General features: G+C 41.4%; 1 protein-coding gene across 3 annotated transcripts in view; it reads left to right on the top strand.

Annotated features, from left to right (window-relative positions):
• Positions 1-21,384, top strand: part of ADHFE1 (alcohol dehydrogenase iron containing 1) — a 34,508-nt gene extending 13,124 nt beyond the window's left edge. For 2 of the 3 annotated variants that reach the window (XM_070631558.1, XM_070631559.1), the window contains 7 exons: positions 1,745-1,850; positions 5,157-5,309; positions 7,066-7,164; positions 10,317-10,395; positions 10,577-10,673; positions 13,327-13,484; positions 20,157-21,384. In XM_070631558.1, coding sequence (XP_070487659.1) covers positions 1,745-1,850; positions 5,157-5,309; positions 7,066-7,164; positions 10,317-10,395; positions 10,577-10,673; positions 13,327-13,484; positions 20,157-20,240 — 776 coding nt within the window. In that variant the 3' untranslated portion in view covers positions 20,241-21,384. The remainder of the gene's footprint in view (positions 1-1,744; positions 1,851-5,156; positions 5,310-7,065; positions 7,165-10,316; positions 10,396-10,576; positions 10,674-13,326; positions 13,485-20,156) is intronic. The other variant, XM_070631560.1, reaches the window with a different exon arrangement.
• Positions 21,385-21,597: the final 213 nt, after the last annotated feature.

Here is a 21,597-nt window from a genome sequence, read left to right as displayed (position 1 = left end):
ATCCCACCTTCTTTTCTTTAATCCTAGTATTTAAAAATCAAGGAGTTATGGAGTTAAGGAAAGGGTATGTACATATACATGTTTTCTCTCTTTTTCCAAGTACATATAAAAATATGAAACAGTCTAATAAACTTCTTTTTGAGAATTACCTACAAAAGCATATTGAAATGCCATGAATCTTGATTGGCATTTTTCTACCTGAGTTATGACTGTATGTCAATAATAAATGGTTATTCCCTTTCTCAGACATATTTTTACATTTTAAATCAATTTCATTGACATATAATTTTTATATAATAAAATGCATGCATTTTAAGAGTCTGCTTTGGTGAATTCAGACAGATATATACTCCCAAGTAACCACCACCCCCATCAAGATACAGAACATTCACATTGCTCCAGAAAGTTCCCTCATGCTCCCTCCCAGTCCATCCCCTCAGCCCCATTCCCAAGTAACCACTGCTCTGCTTTCCATCTTCTTTGTCATTCTGACCCTGCCTTCTTCTCTGACTCTCAGCTAATGTGGCGGAAATCTCCCTCTCCTCGAGTCTGGCTTAATATTCTCCCTCCAGGCCTTTGTAGCAGAATAAATTGACATTCAACCACACATTTATAGTAACTTCTCTTTTTAAAATTAAATTACATTATCCTTCACCATTGTTAAAGACAATAATAATAGTAATCAACACTTGAATTCTCCCTTACAGTTTTTTAAAGGCTGTTACATGATATTTAATATTATCTAATATGATCCTTACAACAGCTCTGTGAGAGATGGAGGCCCTGTGTTGTTAGAGTCTAATCTTAGGGGCCAGCCCTGTGGCCGAGTGGTTAAGTTTGCATGCTCCACTTTGGCGGCCCACGGTTCACCAGTTTGGATCCTGGTCCCAGACCTACACACTGCTCATCAAACCATGCTGTGGCAGCATCCCACATAGAAGAACTAGAATGACTTACAACTAGGATATACAACTATGTACTGGGGCTTTGGGAAGAAAAAAAAAAGAGAGAGAAAGATTGGCAACAGATGTTAGCTTAGGTCCAATCTTCCTCAGGAAAAACAAAATTAGGCTATAGATATTTTTTAAAAAAGAGTTTAATCTTATAGAGAACTCAGAGAGGCTAAGTGACTTACCCAAAGACACACAGTAAGTAAGTCACAGAGCAGGCAGCCAAACCAGTGATGTTCTGGTAAACCAGCTCTGTGGAATTTAATAAGTAAATAAGCCCTGATTTGCAGTGTTTGCCAATTTCTATGGTGTAAACACTCCCATCATAGCCAATGACGTCTCTCAGCCTGGAGTTGGGAAGAGATGCACACCCTTGGCTCTTGCAAAGTGGAAGGAGCTTCAGCTTCACTGAAAAACCCAGGTTTCTGACTCTAAATCTCTTTCCACTCCTCCTTGTGGCCTCTCTACATGAGAATGAATGTATCTCGTATTTTTTATTTATTTATTTTATTTTTAGATTTTTTGCTGAGGAAGATTGGCCCTGAGCTAACATCTGTGCTAACCTTCCTCTGTTTTCATGTGGGACACTGCCACAGCACGGCTTGACAAGCATTATATAGGTCTGCACCCAGGATCCAAACATGCCCTGAAGCAGAAGACATGAACTTAACCACTATGCCACCAGGCTGGCCCTGTATTTTTTATTTTTTTAGGATACTTTGTCATCCTAAAGTTATTTAATTTTTTTAAGTGGTGTCTATACCGATAGCCTCTACTGAAAATCTCTGTCTTAGGCATTGCTTCCCGAGCCATCAAACCCACGCTGGGACTGATTGATCCTCTGCACACCCTGCACATGCCTGACCGGGTGGTCGCCAACAGTGGCTTCGATGTGCTTTGGTAGGTACTAGTGCCACCGGGAGGGGCTTTTTCAGTACCTGGGTCTATGCACAGTAGTTTCTTATTATAAGTACTTGCTAAGCCTTCATTGATTAGTGCTCCACGACAACCCCAGCTTGACTGTCATTATCCCCTTTCCTGGGTGAAAATATTGAAGCTGTAAAGGTTGGTGACTAGGTGAGTCTTGGGTGAGCCAAAAATCTGCTGTTCAGAATGGACCACCCCAGCCACAGCTGCAGCCTCAGGAACTCAGCAATAGGAGCAGTTGGAACTGGCATGCAGTGTCTCAGACCCGCAACACCTACCTCTATGGCTACACTAGCCAGCGATGGCCCAGGGCTGCCTCAGCACGGAAGAGGGCAGGGAAGGGAGCTGACGTTTCCTGAGCTGGACTGTGCTCACCGTGTCAGCACTGCACACACTTCCTCACTTCACCATAGCTCTCTGCCATACGAAAAAGAAACCTGGCTTTGAGATGTTTAGTAACTTGCCCAGAGTCACACCACATCCTCCCTTGGCTTCAGCTGCCATGTGCTGGTGGCTCCTTACTCAGCGTTTCTACCACAGACCTCGCTCGTGAGCTCCAGGCCATTCGTTCCAGCGGCCTGACAGAGGTCCCACAGGCACTTCGGCATTGACCCAAACTACCTTATTTCATCCATTTGCACATGCACATTTTTTTCACATTCTAACATCTCTGAAATCAGAACAAAACTTAAAATCTGTGGCATGGCAGTATCGTTTTCTTCCTCTGGTACATTTTTTAAAATGGTACATCTTATGATGGATGGCGTCTTAAATTTGATGAAATCTGACCATTCTCTTAATCACCCCCACACCTCACAGCTTCTCCTCCTGAGTCCCTTAACTTAGTGAGCAGCAGGACTCAGTATGAACTTTGCCTTTCTCTCATGCCCACACCTAGCCAGCAGATCCTGTCTGTTGTCCAGCTTGAGTCTCTCATATCTGCTCCCTCCTCTCCAGCCTCATTGCTCCCACCGTGTTCAGGCCTGCACCAGCTCTTGCCTGGACAGTGTCCCTGCCTCCATCCCATGGTCCTTCCATCTGTCCTCCATACTGGCCTCAACAAGCTTTCAGAATGCAATGTGACCGTCACACAGATACACATGTGTGCACACGCACATATACACACCTCTACCTTGCAAGTCTTTCAGTGTCTTTCCACAACTAATGTCTGCAAGCCAAATTCCTTTGGCCCTGGAATACTTGGAGAACTCTCTTTCAGTTCCACTGGAGCATTCTCTCCTCGATGGAGCCTTTGCTGACCTCTCTTCCCCTCTCCTCAAGTACAACTGATCCCTCCATCCTTTTTCTCTTTCCTATTGGGTGGCCGATACCTTGCTCTCAGACACCTATTTCTTCACATGCCGATCTCCCTCACTGCGCTGTGAGCTTGGCAAGGACAGAACCATCTTACTCACCTCCCTATTCCCACCCCTTGGCACAGTGGCCATCACATCATAGGTATTCAGTTGGTATCTGTTGAATGAAGTTCACACAAGCAGGAGGCAGCAGAGTTAGCATTCATATCCAGGTCTACCCAAGACCATGGTCTGCTTCTCTCACTACGTTACGCTGCCTGCCAAGAAACTGGAGACAATTGTGTCCAACTCCATCCTGGTCAGTGTTGTCAGTACTTGGAAGAGTTGTGCCCTAAAAACTTGGAAATAAGGGAAATAAGATTTCCCTAACTGGAAAATGCATAATAAATATATAATGGACCAAAGCAGTCACTTTTAAGTAAATGACTTACAGGCCCACTGCCTTCACTCTTGATCAAAGCGGGGAGTGGGCTCAGAAGAAAGGAGGATGATGGTAGTTGCCCTTCCAAGTACTGTCTGAGGGAGAGAACACCTGGCCTGAGGAACCTGCGCCTGAGGCCCGGTGGTCTGTTCTGAAGATGGACATACCCATGTATTCAAGCTTAGAGGCAGTGCCCCTTGTTAGGACTCCATGGGCCTTCTGATCATAAATTGGCATCCATAGGACTTGCTGATAGCAAGAAAAGGTGCCATCTGGAAGACTCAGGTATCTGTCCCCCTCAGCAGTTACATTTCCCATTGTAAATCAACAATCAGACTTCCAGATTTTACACATAGTTTCTGTGGGCTCAGCTCAGCGAGTCTGCCCCTGTGAGACAGATCTGCTCTTGGGCTCAGAATCGAGATGCATGCAGGGCGGAGGTCTGACCCTGCGCCTCCGAGGACTCATCGCTGCCCTGTCCTCCCCACGTGGACACCTCATTCTTGCATTGCTCACAGACTCCCTGTTTTGAACCATAACGTCATAGTACCCATCTGCCAACTAATTTAAAAAGAAGTGCTAAGGCTTTGTTCAAAACATGTTATCTGTTTCTCACATGTATAAAGAGAATAAATTCTCCATTCTAAGATTGAAAACTATAATTCATGGAAAAAATGTTTCATGTCATGTTGTTCTCCCAGTGCATCATTGATCTAGATGGTTCTGTTTAGTCTCATCTTTTCAGTTGATTAGCTAGAACTGATGGCAGGCCAGTAGGTGGAGGAAACTCTGAAGCCTGGTTCTTGGAATAGCCAACCCTGAGTTTAGGGCATATAAAAAAAATTGCATTTTTTTTCAGGCCAAGAATTAGTAATACTGGTGAATTATAAGTTTTAGAATGTGCTGGGCACTATTTAAGTACTTTACATATATTAACTCATTTAATTTTCACAGCAGCTCCATGAAGACGTGCGATTATTTATCCCCGTCTTAGAGTCACATGGAGGGAAGTGACTCCCCCCAGTCCTGTAGCAGGAAGGTCTGGTGCCAGGATTTACATCTGGGCGACTGACCCCAGGGTTTCTGTTCTCATGCACTGCACCAGACACTTAACAGGAGGCTAGTGTAACTATGACCCTCCTTGGGTAATATGGTATTTGATGAATACAAGGTAAAAAATGGTAATATATTTTACAAGGAAATCATTTTTTAGATTCAGTGCTTTTCTTCGTGACTCAAATGTTTAAAAATTCAACATCATAAAGATTTATTTGTACCAGAAAGGGGCCATATGTAATCTTATACTTACTGGTCAAAAAACACTGTAGTGCTGTTAATGTAAACTTCACTGTGCTAATTTTGATAATAAGCAGTGATTCTTGTAGACACGAGGCTGACTAGTGGAGTGTGTTGTGACTATCACTGCTACATAGCACATCCACAGTGGACTGAGTACCGAACGTTTCCCAGAGGTTTATAATCTGAATGGAGGGAGGAAGGAGGACAATGCTTTCAATCTGTGTTTTAAATATTTCTTGTTAGCCACGCCCTAGAGTCCTACACTGCCCTTCCCTACCACATGAGGAGCCCCTGCCCTTCAAACCCCATCACACGGCCCGCATACCAGGGCAGCAACCCAATCAGCGACATTTGGGCAATCCACGCGCTGCGGATCGTTGCTAAGTATCTGAAGAGGTATGTCGCCCGGAGGGGATAGAAACAGAAAAGAGAATCCACATTCCACCGTCACATAAAATGTTGTGTGCCAGAACCTGAAATATCCTGAGCAAGCGTGTTCCACAAAAGATCAGGCAGGGGACATGGAGAAGCAGCAGAGACCAGCAAGCTCTAGGGGGATGAAAGGGATGGGGAGGGAGCCACTTGAAGACAAATGAAAACTGCATCCTTCAGTCTGAAAAGACCAAGGCTGCAAGGGGACAAAATATGAGCCCCTGATTCATGAAGGACGCAGTTTGAAGGTTTATTCAACAAAGCCTCAAAACCAAAGCTAGGACGAGGGGAGACGTCCTTCGAGATTTGGCTACCAAGGGCAGAAATGAGAACCACAGAGGCGGGTGTTGGCTCTGCCCACCCAGGCCCTGTCCAAAGGCACAGGAAATCGACCCATCGAGCAAACTCACATGAACTAAATTTAGGAAAGAAATGCGTGGAGTTGTCTGTCCCAGGAGATATAAAAGGCTTCCTAAAAGGTTTGAAAGATTCATGAATGCCATAGCCATGATAGGCTCCTGAGGGAGCAAAGATAACGAGGTAAAGAACCCAGGCTTGTTAGGCCTAGATGGGAGAGCTGTGCTCCTCTGGCCTCGAGCGGGTGGCAGTGGGGAGGGGACTTGGACTGCATTTTCTAGCAGAGCAGGGGCAGGGACACGGAACTATTTCAGGCTCATGGAGACCATCAGGGAGCACGGCAGCCTTTGACTGCATAGACCCTGGTACAGACAATGGTCAGCCCTTGTGTTTGACAAGGACAGAAGGCTTGGCAGAGCAGCAGTGGGAGGCAAGGGGGTCAAATGGACAGAGGAAAGGCTGAAGCTCCATCATCTGCTATTTTATCTTGTTATTCAGGGAATAAGGAACTAACATTGGGTTTTGGAAAGGAGACACAGAAGCCTGACCGTTCCAAATGAAAGGGAAAAAAAGATGGTGGCACTCTTATTTCATAACAGGAAGCATTACTCCAGGCAAAGTCACAGAAAAGCAAGTGAGAAGCCGTGCGCTTGGCAGTCTCAGGCTTCCTCCCTGGGGCAGGGTCTCCAAGCAGTGTGCAGGGAGGCTGAGCTGCAGAAAGGGGCCTTTGAGAATTTGCTTTTCCAAAGTGCCGTTGGGGACATGCAGAGCAAGCAAAGGCTTGTCCTACAATAACATCCCACTTCCACAATAATAAATATTAAAATAATGTGCAGTTTCCACAGATTCCAAAAGAGGTCTCCAGTGGGTCCAATTTGGGACAGTGTCACAGAAAGAAAGATGGCTGAGCAGACTGCATTTGGCCTGCAGGTTGCCTGAGGCGACGGGGACGCACTTCAGGGAACCAGTCTGGGCCCTGTGCCTTCTGAGTAAATGTTTACTCCAAGCCCATTCATGGCTGCAGTCAAGGTCATTGACAGATGAAGAAGAAGAATGAGTCTCAGGGCCCTTTTCTAGAGCAGCTCTCACCATCCAAGGGTCAGTGGTTGGCTTCCTCTGGCACTTTTATCACGTGAGCAGCCTGACAGCATGTTTATTATGCCTTTCTGATACCGTTGATGAGAAAATATGTTTCTCTTCCGTCTTCCTTTAGAAAACAAGACGTTGTTTGAACAACTTGCCTAATTTTTCTTCCTACCGAGTAGCATTTCTTTTTTTCCAGATCTTTCCCTAAGGCGGCTCTTTATTCAGTAGGAAATGCCAGTGTTGATGTGTTATTGTTAGGTGTTTATATCATCCACAGGGCTGTCAGGAATCCTGATGATCTGGAAGCGAGGTCTAACATGCACTTGGCAAGTGCTTTCGCTGGCATTGGCTTTGGAAATGCCGGGGTTCATCTGTGGTGAGCGAATCTGAGATTTTATTTCTTCACCTAAGCTATTACTTTAAGATTTTAAAAAAATGTTTACAATTTAGGACAGGTGGTAAGATTTAAATATGCTATAGAAAGAAGAAATTTAATTTAAGGTCCCAGAATATTTTCTTAATTCAAATGTAGTTTATTGGATCATAGATTTTTTTTTTGGTAACAGCTTTATTGAAATATAATTCACACACTATATAATTCACTCATTTACAATATGTAATTCAGTGGTTTTTTTATAGTTACAGAGTTGTACAGCCATTACCACAATCAATTTTACACATTTTATCACTCTAAAAAAAAATCCCATACCCCTTAGCTATCACCCACCAATCCTCCTATACCCACCCGTCTTAAGCAGTCTTTTTTTTTCCGCCATTTTTTTTTTGAGGGAGATTAGCCCTGAGCTAACATCCACCACCAATCCTTCTCTTTTTTGCTGAGGAAGGCTGGCCCTGAGCTAACATCTGTGCCCATCTTCCTCTACTTTATATGTGGGATGCCTGCCATAGCCTGGCTTGATAAGCAGTGCGTAGGTCCTGCACCCGGGATGCAAACTGGTGAACCCCAGGCTGCCAAAGCAGAACACGGGAACTTAACTGCTGTGCCACTGGGCTGGCCCCTTAAGTAGTCTTAATTTACTTTCTGTCTCTACAGGTTTGCCTATTCTGGACATTTCATATAAATGGAATTATATAATATGTGGTCTTTTGTGCCTGGCTTCTTTAACGTAGCATAACGTTTCCATGGTTCATCCATGCATGTATCAGTACTTCATTCTTTTTTATTGCCAAATAACATTCCATTGTATGGATATACCAAATACCTTTCATCAGATGATGGACATTTGGGTTGTTTCCACTTTTTGGCTGTTATGAATACTGCTGCCATAAACATTCATGTACAAGTTTTTGTGTGGACGTATATTTTCATTTCTCTTGAATATATATACCTAGGAATAGAATTGCCGGGTCATATAGTGCCTCTACGTTTAAATTTTGAGGAACTGCCATATTGTTTTCCACAGTGGCTACACCATTTTACATTCCCACCAAAGTGGACGAGGGTTCTGATTTCTCCACATCCTTGCCATATGTCATGGATTTTTAAAACCTCAAATGCAGGGTTTTTTTCCTCCTGATCTCTCACAAAAAGAGAAGGATCAGAATCTTTGTCAATAGCCCAGAATTAATCTTTTTGATCAGAAATTTGTTGTTATGTTGCCTTAAAATTGAATACCAATGAACACTGAGAATTAAGAATAGGTCTTTTCTAGGGAGGGTGCAATGAAAAAATCACCCTCAAACTCTGTTGCTGAGAGAAGCATAGATTGGCACCACCTTTCCAAAAAGCAAGTGATGAAAATCTACCCAGAGCTTGAAAATGTTTATACCCTTTGACCCACTAATTTTACTTCTAGAAATGTAGCCTAAAGAAATAATCATGATATGATCAAAGAATTTCCTTTTAAGGATATTCACCTAAGTGTTATTTATAATTGAAAATTTTAGAAACAACCTAAATTTCCAACAGTCTGGGAATGGTAAACTAAAGTTCAGTACTCAAAGAATAAAATAAGGCTATTAAAAATAGTGTTTTAAAAGAATAGAAAATGATATGGGGGGCTGGCCCCGTGGCCGAGTGGTTAAGTTCACGTGCTCTGCTGCTGGCAGCCCAGTGTTTCGTTGGTTCGAATCCTGGGCGCGGACATGGCACTGCTCATCAAACCACGCTGAGGCAGCGTCTCACATGCCACAACTAGAAGGACCCACAACGAAGAATATACAACTATGTACCAGGGGGCTTTGGGGAGAAAAAGGAAAAAAATAAAATCTTTTAAAAAAAGAAAGAAAAAAAAAGAAAATGATATGGGAAAATGTTTATAAAGAATATTAAATAACAAAAGCAATGTTTAAGACTGTATGCCCAATGTGATCATAAATTAAAGATATGCATAAAAAGACTAGAAGAAAATATTATATAAAGGTTATCTTGAGGAAATAGGATTATGGATAATTTTTATTTTTTACAAAGAACATATATACAACTGTTAAACTGAAATATTGGATATTGTTAGAAAGGTACTTTGGAAAGCTACATGAACCCCTTCATGTCATGAAAGGACACTAAGCAATAATTTTCCTAATACTGTGGAGCCTGAGCAAGGCAAAGCACATTGCTAAGCACCCAACAACTCAGAGAACTGATAGCTTCTGCTCTGCCTCCTGAAAGAGAGTAGGCAAAGAGTACCTTTTTTTGGATAGGTAGTCATACAGTTCACCAAAATACGTCATCCTTCTATGAAATGTAAATCTTTTGGTGAATAAGCACAAAGTCATCTAATAACCGACATTAAAAGACTTATAGACCATTTTGCTATTCTAAAGCATTTCATTTTTAATATATTAATTGTAAATATATTAACTTCTCATAATGTATATCTTCTGGGTCATCTAGTAAACGATAACATTGTCCTATTTGTTCACTAAGAATTCAAGAGGATATAAAGAGTTTTTCCATTAAAATAAACCACAAGAAAAACCCACAAATAAAAACCATGCTGCCTTTTCTTGATAGCCTTTCAGGCTAGAATAGTCATTTATGATTCAACTCCATTAGTATGTAACATTTGAAAGGATGTTTCAATTATTGGCGGGAAGGATCACTGGCGGGCCATGCTTGCATGTCTAATGCAATACATCTTGGCTCGTAAAACTCCCACCAACATCGTCAGCTTGTGCAGGAGCATGTTGCCAAGGCAGTGCAGAGCTAAATGGAAAATGCATGCTCTGAAGCTTATTAAAGAAATTTCAAAGTGAATTCTCAATTTCTTCAAGATAATAAGGTTAACCAACGTGTTTGGGGAGCAACTTCTGCATCAACACTTTTTAATGGCGTACAATTCTATGGAGCGTTTATATTTGAATATTTCAGAAGTTTTGTTAATGATAGACCAAATGTCAAATGCATCATAATATATCTTTATATCAAAGAAAATGGAATGTATAACTTTGTGAGAGAACAATATTGTCAAGAGACTGTGAAGGGCTGTCCCATAAGAGTATCTTTGTTTTGTTAACTTGAATTTCTGATATCTATATGTCAACATAAGGACTTTCTTTCTTTTCTAGCCATGGAATGTCTTACCCAATTTCAGGCTTAGTGAAGACATATAAAGCAAAGGATTATAATGTGGATCACCCACTGGTGGTAAACTCATAATAAATTCTTTGATTAGATCTTATAGTCTTTGCAATTACCATAAATGTATTTGTCAATTCTTGATTACTTGGAGTAAGCTTGATTATAGGGTAAGGTAATTTAATATCTAGAATGTGCAGGTTAAAGACCGGCATTGCCCCATCGGTCACCATGTTTCGTTTCTCTCCAGCCTCACGGCCTTTCTGTGGTGCTCACCTCCCCAGCGGTGTTCTCTTTCACGGCACAGATGTCTCCTGAGAGGCACCTGGAAACAGCAGAAATATTGGGTATGAATCATTACTCATAAATCTGTGACCACATATGTGGAACATTTCCTAGGGTTGCTTCTAAAGATAAACCATGAAGGATAATACCTATAAATGTTGCTTTGAGATAGTTTAATGATAAAATGTAAGAAACCTGCCCAAAGTCCTGTCTAGCACTAAAATTCTGTAATTTTGTTTTCAATGGCCCATTAACAATCAAATGGAACAAAATATTGCTTATGTTAGGTTTGTAGTAATAATATTTCCACTGTTTTCATCCCTAAGGAAAGTGAAACTCTTTATATACTATTAATGTTATAATTGGCTTTTGCTATGTTTAATAGGTAATAAAATGAATCTAACTTAGGAAGTAACAGTAAATTCCCAATTATAGAGAATCTAAATTACTAGAAACTTTATAAAGAGATCCCAAAAGAAGAATTTGTTTGCTGCTCTGTGGAATAAATAATGTCTCTAATAAGATATCCACAGTGCCTTTTGGATCTTACAAGAAATAAGATTGTATTAAGGATAGCTTTCAGTTAAATAAAATTTTGGTATTTTTCTAAGACGAGAACTCTTTTAAGTAGACTTGAGTATTTGATTAACTTTCAAAACATCTATTCCTCTAATTGTGTGTAGGGTAGGAAGGGAAAGGCTAAAAAGAAAACTTCATTATGCTCTTCTAGCACCAGCCGTTGGAGAGATTATTTCCAAGAAGGTAGGAATGACCACAGGCATCCTTCTGTGTGTGCTGCTTCCCTTCCACTTCTCTCTCACACTCTGACATTGGGGCTTTTGCAGAGTTCCAGGTGCTGTGCCGGGAATGTTAATGAAAGAAACCCGGGGCAGAGAAGCAGTGCCGGGGGCTTGATCTCCCAGCTTGTGCTGCCGGAAATGTGGTGCCGACTGTACCAAGGATCTTGTATTCCTGTTCCCTTTTGGACTGAGGATGTTGTTCAGCCAATTGTTGGGACTCAGCTGCCTTTGTAAATATGCAAACAGTGTAAATGGGAAGGAGCCCAAGTAGTAGGCTAGATGTATGGTGAAAGAGAAATTCTTAGAGAACTTAAAGCTGACATTCCAGGCAACTCACAAAATTAGTGAGAGAGCAATGCCTCTGTTAGACAAAACCCAGGCTGAAAGAGCCCACTAATTCTTTCTTCTTGCATAGGAAATTTTGTTTATTATTATTCCATACTTAGCTGTTAAGTATTTTGATTCTCTATGTAATCTTAGATTTTCTTAGCTTTATAGCGATTTATTCTCTTTCCTACCGTCTCTTTTTTTCTAAAACGTTTCATAGGAAACTCAGAGGTTTTGATGGTGTGTTTTATGGCAGCAATCCCAGGAATATAAAAACCTCATAAACCCTGTATCATGTGTTGCCTCTCCACCTAATCCATATTGTAACGGTGGCTGTGGACTACAGACTGGTCTTCTCAGGCAAGGTTTACCTTCCATCCAGCTGCTCTTCCAACTAGTCCAGTATCTGGTTCTATTTAAACCTTTTCCTAGATTACTAAAACAGTTCTCACTGTCACAGAAGAGAAAGATCAAAGCTGATTCAATCATGTGCTTCAGTATGGAGGTGAACCATACATTCTAGTCTCCTTTTGGACAATACAGAGAAAGTGGACTTGGACTACAGCATGAGGCATTTTGGATGATAAATAATACTATATTCCCTTTGTAGAGTGCTTCACTCCCTGGCAGTGAATGTATTCAATAGAATAGATGGAGGGCAGGGGTGCTAAGGGTTTGGGATCAGCTCCTGGAAACCTTCACTGCTATGCTGCCTAAAGGCAAACTCTGGGCTCTTCCAGATTGACGTCTCCATGATTTTGTATATTGTTATTAATTCTATCCAAATTTTGCCCTTACAGATCTCCAACCCTTGGCAACCTTCTTCCACTTTCGCCAATATCATTATTATCTGTGTATTAAATATTGTTTTCTCAGTCTTCATGTCCTTCATTCTGTCTGACTGGTTCTGTAATATTTATTTAGACGAACCTTCTGCCCTGCCCTTTGGCAACAGACTCCAAAATAAAAAGTTTTAACTATAGAGAGGAAATATTTTCTTCTGTGGCCACACATACTCTGTTCTTGTCCTTTTCCTCCTTTTCAGCAGTTAATGTTGGAGTTTTTGTACTTATATGTATCCTCGTCTCACAAGGTGTTTGCAAAGGGTTTGTCTTCTGTTCCTAAGAGGTTGCTGTGAGAAAAGACGTTGAACACACCTACCTCTAGATGTCAGCAAATTCCAAGCCTTGACAGTTACATAAGCTGTGTTTTCTCCTACAAATGCTCCTTCCTCCTCATGCAAACACCAGCCTTCTTTCTTGGTCTTTTTCCTGTGCCTCTTTTCTTGGCTCTGTTCTCTTCTTCCCACCACACAGGGGGCGAGCAGCCCATTGGAAATGTGAGAGCCAAGTTAGCCGCCCCAGCTGACTTCTCTGCAGAGGTTCGCCGGGTTCCACAGGCTGGCCTGGCCCCATCTGTCTTCTGCGGGGTTGACCGCTGGGCAAGCCTCCATGTGAAGGCACAGCTGTGCTCTTGTCCTCAGTGTCAGGGAGCCAGCAGTAGGTTATATATTCAGCTATCTTGTGACTGAATTACACCCAGGGCCAGCTTCCTCCTCTCTCTCCAGTCAGTGCTTTTTGTCTTGTAGGAGCTGACACCCACACTGCCAGGATCCCAGATGCTGGGCCTATTTTGGCAGACACACTCCGGAAATTCTTATTCGATCTGGATGTTGATGATGGCCTAGCTTCCATTGGTTACTCCAAGGCTGATATCCCCGCATTAGTGAAAGGTACACTGCCCCAGGTAAGAGACACAGCGCATCTTTACTCCCTTCTAAGAAGCATGAAGCTAAGGGAAGACATGGTCCATTTGAGACGTTTTAGGGGAGATGAAACCCACGGGTCCTCTGGCAGCTCTCAGTCCTCCTCCACACCAGGCAGCAGCTCTCCCCTTCCCCTGTGGGAAGGGGCCAAGGCTCCCTCACCTTAAATTCTTCCATAAAATTGTGGCTTATGTGAAGTTTTCGTGATGTAACTAAAATGATCCTTTATAAAAATTCAAGGGAAAACCAACCAAATTTATCTTGAGCTTTGGCAAAATTTCCCTTTTCTCCATTTCTGCTCTTTCAAGAGTCCCCTATAAAAGCATGTGAAGCTGTTCCAAAGGGCCACTAATATTATTTTCTGTTATAAAGAGTTACAAATTCCTACTATTTTGTGAAAAATAGACATGGCCTTTAAATTAAGACTATTACAAAACCACTTTTTAACATACTTGGGAGAGTGTATATTTTATACATATACATATGTGTACATATCTGTGTTACTTTGGGTCTTATTTCATTTTTTAAATGTTGCTAAAGAATTTAAACTGAGCTGCCATCTGTTATTTGGTAGAATCAAATAGACGTAGTTTCCCTCCTAAGGTTCTCATGAAGAGCATTTATCCCCCATTGGATCTCTCTCTTCCGTTTAGGATCAGATACCCATGTGCTATATAGCATCAGATCCTAATAGGCCAAGACCCTGTTCACTGCAGTTCACTATACAATAGAGAGCCAGAGCCGTGAACGCTCTGTTTGTGGACCACACCATGCTCACCATGTCCAGAGTGCTCGTTGAGTCCTCCTCCCCAAATGGGAAACAGAAGGATCACTTAAACCCTATGAAGATATGAGGGTAAGGTGCTTCTGCCCAAAGTTCAGACGTTGACGGATCTATCCCTGACATTAGAACAAAGTTCACATCTGGAATATCCACTCACACAGCACCCTACTAACCACAAGTAACAGTGCTTTTCCCTCACTCCACTCCAGTTAAGCAAGGCCTCACACTAGCTTCTTCCCCACTTGGCAAGTGCTTAGAATGTTGAAGACCTCACCACTCACATAAGATAATATTTGTATGGATTGGGTTCACAGACTCATAGGTCTTCAGGAGCCAGGTAGGTAATAGCAGTGAACAAAGTAATTTAAGGCAATAGGGAATGGTGGGGACTTTGGTGAGCTGGAAAGCACATGATCCACCTCCTTGGGTAAGTCCCTTTTCAGCTACAATTTGTTACCTCCAAGCAGCAATTCAGGTCCCAGTGTTGGTAGAACTTCCAATTTTCAAGAAAAATCAGCAATCTGGATGTTTGTGTTGAATTCTTTGATTTCCCAATGCACAAGCAAACATGGTCCATGGGCCACCAGTTTCCCTGATTTAGATTCAGGCCCAGTGGACTCACTTGCATCTAAAAATATAAATGAATGAGAAAAAGAGGAGTTTGCAAGTGTAGCAGAGCCCCTAGGCTCACAAACCTTTAGTTCTAACCTACAAGTTGAAGGGACTAAATAGCCAAAACATATGACCGTCGCATTTATTTTATCCAAACTGACTAGACTGTAAGTTCCATGGGGGCAGGAGCCTGTCTGTTTTGCTCATCTATCCTCTACTGCACCTGGCATGGGCTAGTAAACACGTTAAATGAACACATACTGACAGCCCTCTCCTCCTACAGCTTCTGTCCAGGTAGGCTTAATGGCTGAATGGTGGTAACTCTCTGAGATGATGCCGTAACTTAATAGGATTCAACCAATGACAAGGAGCCATGAAAGCCTGTCCAGGGACACCAGAGACTAAGTGGTCACCACGATTTTGATGTAGCCTCTGCCTCTTAGAGCATGGTGCCAGAGAGAATGTCCATTTTGCAAAGGGTCCTCTGAAAAGTTCTGCTTGTTTAGCCAAGGAAAGTGTTCAGGTATATGAGTTTGTCAACCTCCAAGAATGGGATCTATGATTTTCAAATGAAACTGTATGATATTCTTGGCCATTTAATTGCTGGTAGCAATGCATCTTCCAGCCATCAGCAGACAGTGGCAAGTGTTTACTGTTTTACTTCTGCTGTGCTCAGACTTTCACTTTCAGAAGCTGTTCCAGACAGCAGCAGATCCAGACTAACATTTGAGACCATCCACTAAAATCGCAAGTTAATTAGATATCATTCTGAATGCCTCAGTGCACATGTCATACTGGGAAATCACAGAGAGCAAAACCTTAATTAGGCAAAACTGACTTCTTAGTTTCACAAAAGATGCAAGGTAAATTGAATCTTTTGAATACAAGTCATGTCTATAAAGCAGGAAGCCAGGATTTCTCAAGCTGTATTCCTAAAGCAGCCCAAAGATATATGCTGCCTTTTTTTCCCTTTGAACATGTTTTTGTGATTGGGAGAAACATAGTTAATTTTAATTAACTGACACTAGTTCCATTTTGGAGGCAATGTGATAGAGAGAGAGAGTTCACAGGACTTTACAAGGAATCTTAGCAATAAGCTTGAATATTTTGCAGATGAAGAATGACTATGGGGTTTTTGTTTCTTTTTGGTGGCAGTGAACGTTTTACAGGAATGCTGTGGCAACTTCAGACTTTTCCACATGCGGCAGACTATTCTTCACCTATTAGTATCCACAGGATTTAAGGCAGTGAGAGGTAGTGATTCCTTCAAAGAACTTTGCCAAAAAGTTTATGTCGTGTAGTTGACTTTTGATAAAGCTTCTTTTATGTTCAGGAACGGGGGATCACTTTTCTCTGGAAGGAACAACTAGGCCAGTATTCTTGACCAAACACCACATCCCATACTGTGGCAGCAAATAGCAGCCCTGTGTACAGAGGCTTCCAACCGCCATAGCCAGGCTGCAAGGGAGCAGGCAAGAATAAATTAATCTTCCAAGCTTGATTTCTGAAACCTCTGGAAAGAAACATTTACATTTCAAATCCAAACATTTCATTACTGAGGAGAGCTGTCTACCAAAATGAGCACTTCCACTCCCTGGCAGACAGGCCAGCTGAAATGTTGTTATTTTATGAATGTGCTAAAAGTAGTAGTCTGAATTTATTTCAGTGCCCACGTTAATCAGCTGTCCTGCGGTCTTACACGTCTATAAATAATAGTGCATTGCTGAACACATCTTAACTCTGAGAGTTTAGTTTTGTGTGGTATAGATGATATGTGTGAAGATATATCACAAGTTTACATGCTTGTTCCCTTTTAACTAATCACTGGGGGTTAGAAATGTGAAAGAGAAACTCAGCTCAGCTTGGCCTGAAGTATTTCTGAGAGTCCTGAACTGCCCTACCAGTGATGAACAGGATCATTTTAAGGGCCTTTGAGCTCATCAGGTAAGACTGTCTCCATTATAAACAGAATAATGTGGCAGTAATCTTCAGCCATAGCAAATGCTGAACTCCAGTTCATGACCCTGCCACAAACATATACGTAGGTCACCATGAACAAGTCTCTGCCTTGCTATGGATTTTCAGAATTCTTTAGGATCTCTAAAAGATCTGCTGGGATGTAAAATTTTACCATGGCTTCATCAGCGTTGCCCCCGTTCTTCTTCCGTCTGTCTATCTATCCATCCTTCTTTGTTTATTTATTATTTTAATTGTGGTAAAATATACCTAACATAAAATTTACTATTTTAACCATTTTTAATTGTACAATTCAGTGCCATTAATTACATTTACAATGTTGTGAAACCATCACCACTACCCATTTCCAGAACTTTCTAATCCCAAATAGAAGCTGTGCTCTGTTGTTTAATGATAAATAATAACTTGCCGTTCTCCCCTTCTCCCAATCCCTGGTAAGCTCTATTCTACTTGCTGCCTTTATGAATTTGCCTACTCTAGGTCCTTCATATAAGTGGAATCATACAGTATTTGTCCTTTTGTGTCAGCCCTATTTCACTTAGCAAAATGTCTTCAATCTTTCAGAATTTCATTCCTTTTTATGGCTGACTGATATTCCATTGTATGGATCTAGCATATTGTGTTTATCCATTCACCCACAGATAGACACTTGGGTTGTTTCTACCTCGTGGCTATTGTGAACAGTGCTGCTATGAACAGTAGTGTATAAGCATCTATTTTAGTCCCTCGTTTCAATTCATTTGGGTGTATACCTAGGAATAGAATTGTTGGATCACCTGGTAATTCTGCCTTTAACTTTTTTGAGGAACTGCCCAACTATTTTCCGTAGCGGCTGCACCATTTGACATTCCCACCAATAATGCATGACAGTTCCAGTTTCTCCACATCTTCACCAACACTTGTTATTTTCCCTCCTCTTTTTTTCTTTTTTTTTTTTGATAGCCATTCTAATGGGTGTGAGTGGTAACTCTGTGTTTTTGACTTTTATTTCCCTAATGACTAATGATGTTGAGCATCTTTTCATGTGCTTGTTGGCTATTTGTATATCTTCCTTGGAGAAAGGTTTATTCAAATCCTTTGGCTGTTTTTGAATTGGATTGTCTGGGGGTTTTTGTTGTTGAGTTATAGAATTATTTATATATTCTGGATATTAATCCCTTATCAGATATACAACTTACAAATATTTTCTCCTCTTCTGTTATCTTTTCACTCTCTTGATAGTGTCCTTTGATGCATAAAAGCTTTTAATTTTGACATAGTCTTATTTATCTGGGTTTTTTTTCGTATTGTTGCCAGTGCTTTTGGTGTCATATCCAAGAAATCATTGCCAAATTCGATGTCATAAAGATTTCCCCCTGTTTTCTTCTAAGAATTTTAAAGTGTTAGCTCTTACATTTAGGTCCATTTTCAGTTAATGTTTATATACATTCTTTCTTCTTTTCATTCTTCATTTTACCTGACGAGTACTTAGTGAGGTCTTACTATATAACCATGCATTGTATGGGATACAGTGAAGAGGAGAATAAAGTCCTTCCCCCCATCATGGAGCTACGTTCTAGTGAGGGGAGACAGACAATGGACATCTAGTCTTATCTATAAATATGATACAAATGAAATTATTTCAGATAATGATTAGTGATATGAAGGAAAACCTGGGTGATTTCATGCAGGACAGTGTGGAGGGAACACCAGCGAGGGTGGTCAGAGAAGGCTTCTGACTGGAGGTGGAGGCAGCCACGTTAAGATCTGGGAGAAGCATTGTAGGCAGAGGGGAAAGGCCCTGAGACAAGGTGAAGATCAGCATTTTCATGGGACTGAAGGTACCGTAGGACTAAGTGAGATGAGGTGATGGGAGAAGAGTCAAAGCTGGGACAAGAAGCAGGGCCAGATCAGGGTGGCGTTCGAGGTGTGGTCTTGTTCTAATTGCAATGGGAAGTCATTGGAGAGCTTTAAACCAGGGAATTGTGTGATCAGACTCCTGGGGAAAAAATCACTCCAGCTGCTCTGGAAGGAATGACCTCTAGGGGGCGAGAGTGGAGCAAAAGTGGAAACAGACCTTTAAGAGGCCTTTGAAGTAGGACAGGAGAGTGAGGGTGACAGTGTCGGTTATGGTGGAACCAGAGGTGAGAAGAGGTTGGATTTGGGATTTATTTTGGAGGTAGATCTGACAGACTTGCTGATGGATTTAACATGTAGGGAGGGGAAAGAGGAATCAAGGATGACCCCTAGGTTTTTGCCTGAATGATTGGGTGTCATTTCTGAGAGGAGGAAAATGGGAGGCAGGGGGCACCAGAGTTCTATCTTGTGTAAGTGAATTTTGAGATGCCAGTATTCCCCCTCCCACCATCTTTATTAATTAACAAATTAATTAATTAACAAATAACTGTTGAGCACCCGGGTACTGTGTGTCAAGCACTCCAGTAGGTGCTGGGCGTAGAATGAACACAGCCCCGCCCTCATGGGGCTGCCCTCCTCTACCAGGTATGCTCCCAAACAAGTGCTTATCATGAGAAAACAGACCAAGAGACCCAGGAAAATGGAACCAAAAAACTGGCATGTGTCTTAATTTCACTTAGGCCCAGAAATTTGGGCATAGGGTGGTCATTATAATATCTTTTAATTCTCTGTCCCAGAGGGATCTTGGAGCCACTGACGGGCGTATAAATAACAATAGGATGTGCTGGCTACCTTTGCTGACTTGACTCAACAATCATTGGAGAAATTAAGCAAGTCACTGAATTCATTTGGGAAAGTAGAGATAAAACCTTAGTTAATAGTAAAGAAGGAGTCACTTATTGTCCGTAGCCTGAAAGTTAATGTCCTAATGAAGTCCGTTTGAATATACCTTAACTCCAAGTTGCAAAATCTACAGTCTTTGAAGTCAGACAACCCAGTTCTGTTTTCCTTGGCAGCACCGGCTACGCCTGGGACAGTGCTCTCTGCACAGGGCGAACCTGGCAGAGGCTGCTGACCAGCATGTTTTGTCATCATAGGAAGTGTTTTTCCCGAGGTTGGTTTGGTTCTGTACATTTGGGCAGAAGACTTGCCAGGGCCTAAGACAAGGGCGATGGCTTTTGAAAGCTTCCTAGGAAAGAGGCACCACTTGATAAACTTCTGAGTTGGGGATCCGCTAGTACAAAGCAACAAGAAATATGATTTTTAAAGATATGGCTATTATCAAGTCATTGTTTCTTGTGACCAAGTTCATTTACATAACCTAGTAGCCTTTACAAACTGTCTTTTCAAAGCCCTGGATAACTCCTTTTGTTTACTGTTTCAGGAAAGGGTCACCAAGCTTGCACCACGCCCTCAGTCAGAAGAGGATCTGTCTGCCCTGTTTGAAGCTTCAATGAAACTGTATTAGGTTTTGTTTTCACTGAACTGGGAATTCAGAATTACCATTGGCCATCACAGTTATGAAGACAGAAGCTGATCCAGCCAGAGCTTTGACTTTTCGTCTCCACAGATAACTTACCTGTTTCCAGTTGTAATATGATATAAATTCATCCTGCAGAAGATTCCCTGATGCTCAAAGTCAAGCTGCTTCCATAAAACAGGCTGGACAAGTGCCCACCATATCAGACCTTGGGCCCGACTTCAGGCGTCCATGTTCCTGCCCCAAACCCCACAGATTGCCACTGCTCCATTTATCAAATGGGCAAAAACTCAGTATCTGTCAAATGTAAACGCACATATCCTGTGCCCAGTAATCACATGTCTAGAAATTTGTCCTATAGAACTAACACAAGTGTGTAAAGAAACATGGCCAGGATGTTTCAGGAAGCACTTTTTCTAATAATAAAAGATTTAGGGGCCGGCCCGGTGGCGCAGTGGTTAAGTGCGCACATTCTGCTTCTCGGCGGCCTGGGGTTCGCCGGTTCGGATCCCAGGTGCAGACATGGCACTGCTTGGCAAAAGCTATGCTGTGGTAGGCATCCCATGTATAAAGTAGAGGAAAATGGGCATGGATGTTAGCTCAGGGCCAGTCTTCCTCAGCAAAAAGAGGAGGATTGGCAGTAGTTAGCTCAGGGCTAATCTTCCTCAAAAAAAAAAAAAAAAAGATTTACAAGAACCTAAATATTCGTTAATAGTATATAGATAACTAAATCATATTATATTAAACAATGGACTGCTATAGTGCTATTAATAAGAATGAGGTAAATCTATTGGGAATATGTCCATGATATACTGCTAAGTTGGAAAAAAGTAAGTTGCAGAACAATTAGTATGGTCTGATTTTTACTTTTTTAAATTATACATAAATCTATGTCTATATATATAGAAAAGAAGGATACACATCAAAATATTAAAAATTTACACATCAAAATATTGAAAGTTGTCACTGGAGAAATGGAATTTTGGGTATAGAGAATTAAGAGAAAATGTTCACTTTGTATTTTGTCATTTTATAAACATCTGTATTGTTTGGATTTGTTACAACAAGCATATATTTTCTAATTTTAAAAGGGGGGAGAGAAAATAAAGAAAAATATCATTTTACTGTCTTAGATCAGTTTCATCTTATTTTTCAAAAATACTGGTAACTGGTGTTTAAAGGTGAAAAAAATCCAAAAGAGTAAAATATTAGAGGCTTATCCTCTGGTGAATAAATTGTTATTCGAGAAAAACACTAACATCCTACATGGTGATTCCCTCTTTGGAAAAATGTTTCTGATGCTCAGAATAAATTAATTCAAAAGCAAGGAGTGTTGTAGGTTACA

Source organism: Equus przewalskii, chromosome 8 (assembly GCF_037783145.1).
Source record: "Equus przewalskii isolate Varuska chromosome 8, EquPr2, whole genome shotgun sequence".
NCBI classification, from domain to species: Eukaryota; Metazoa; Chordata; class Mammalia; order Perissodactyla; family Equidae; genus Equus; species Equus przewalskii.
The sequence above is the reverse complement of the archived record's forward strand: the minus strand, read 5'-3'. Positions and strand labels throughout refer to the sequence as shown.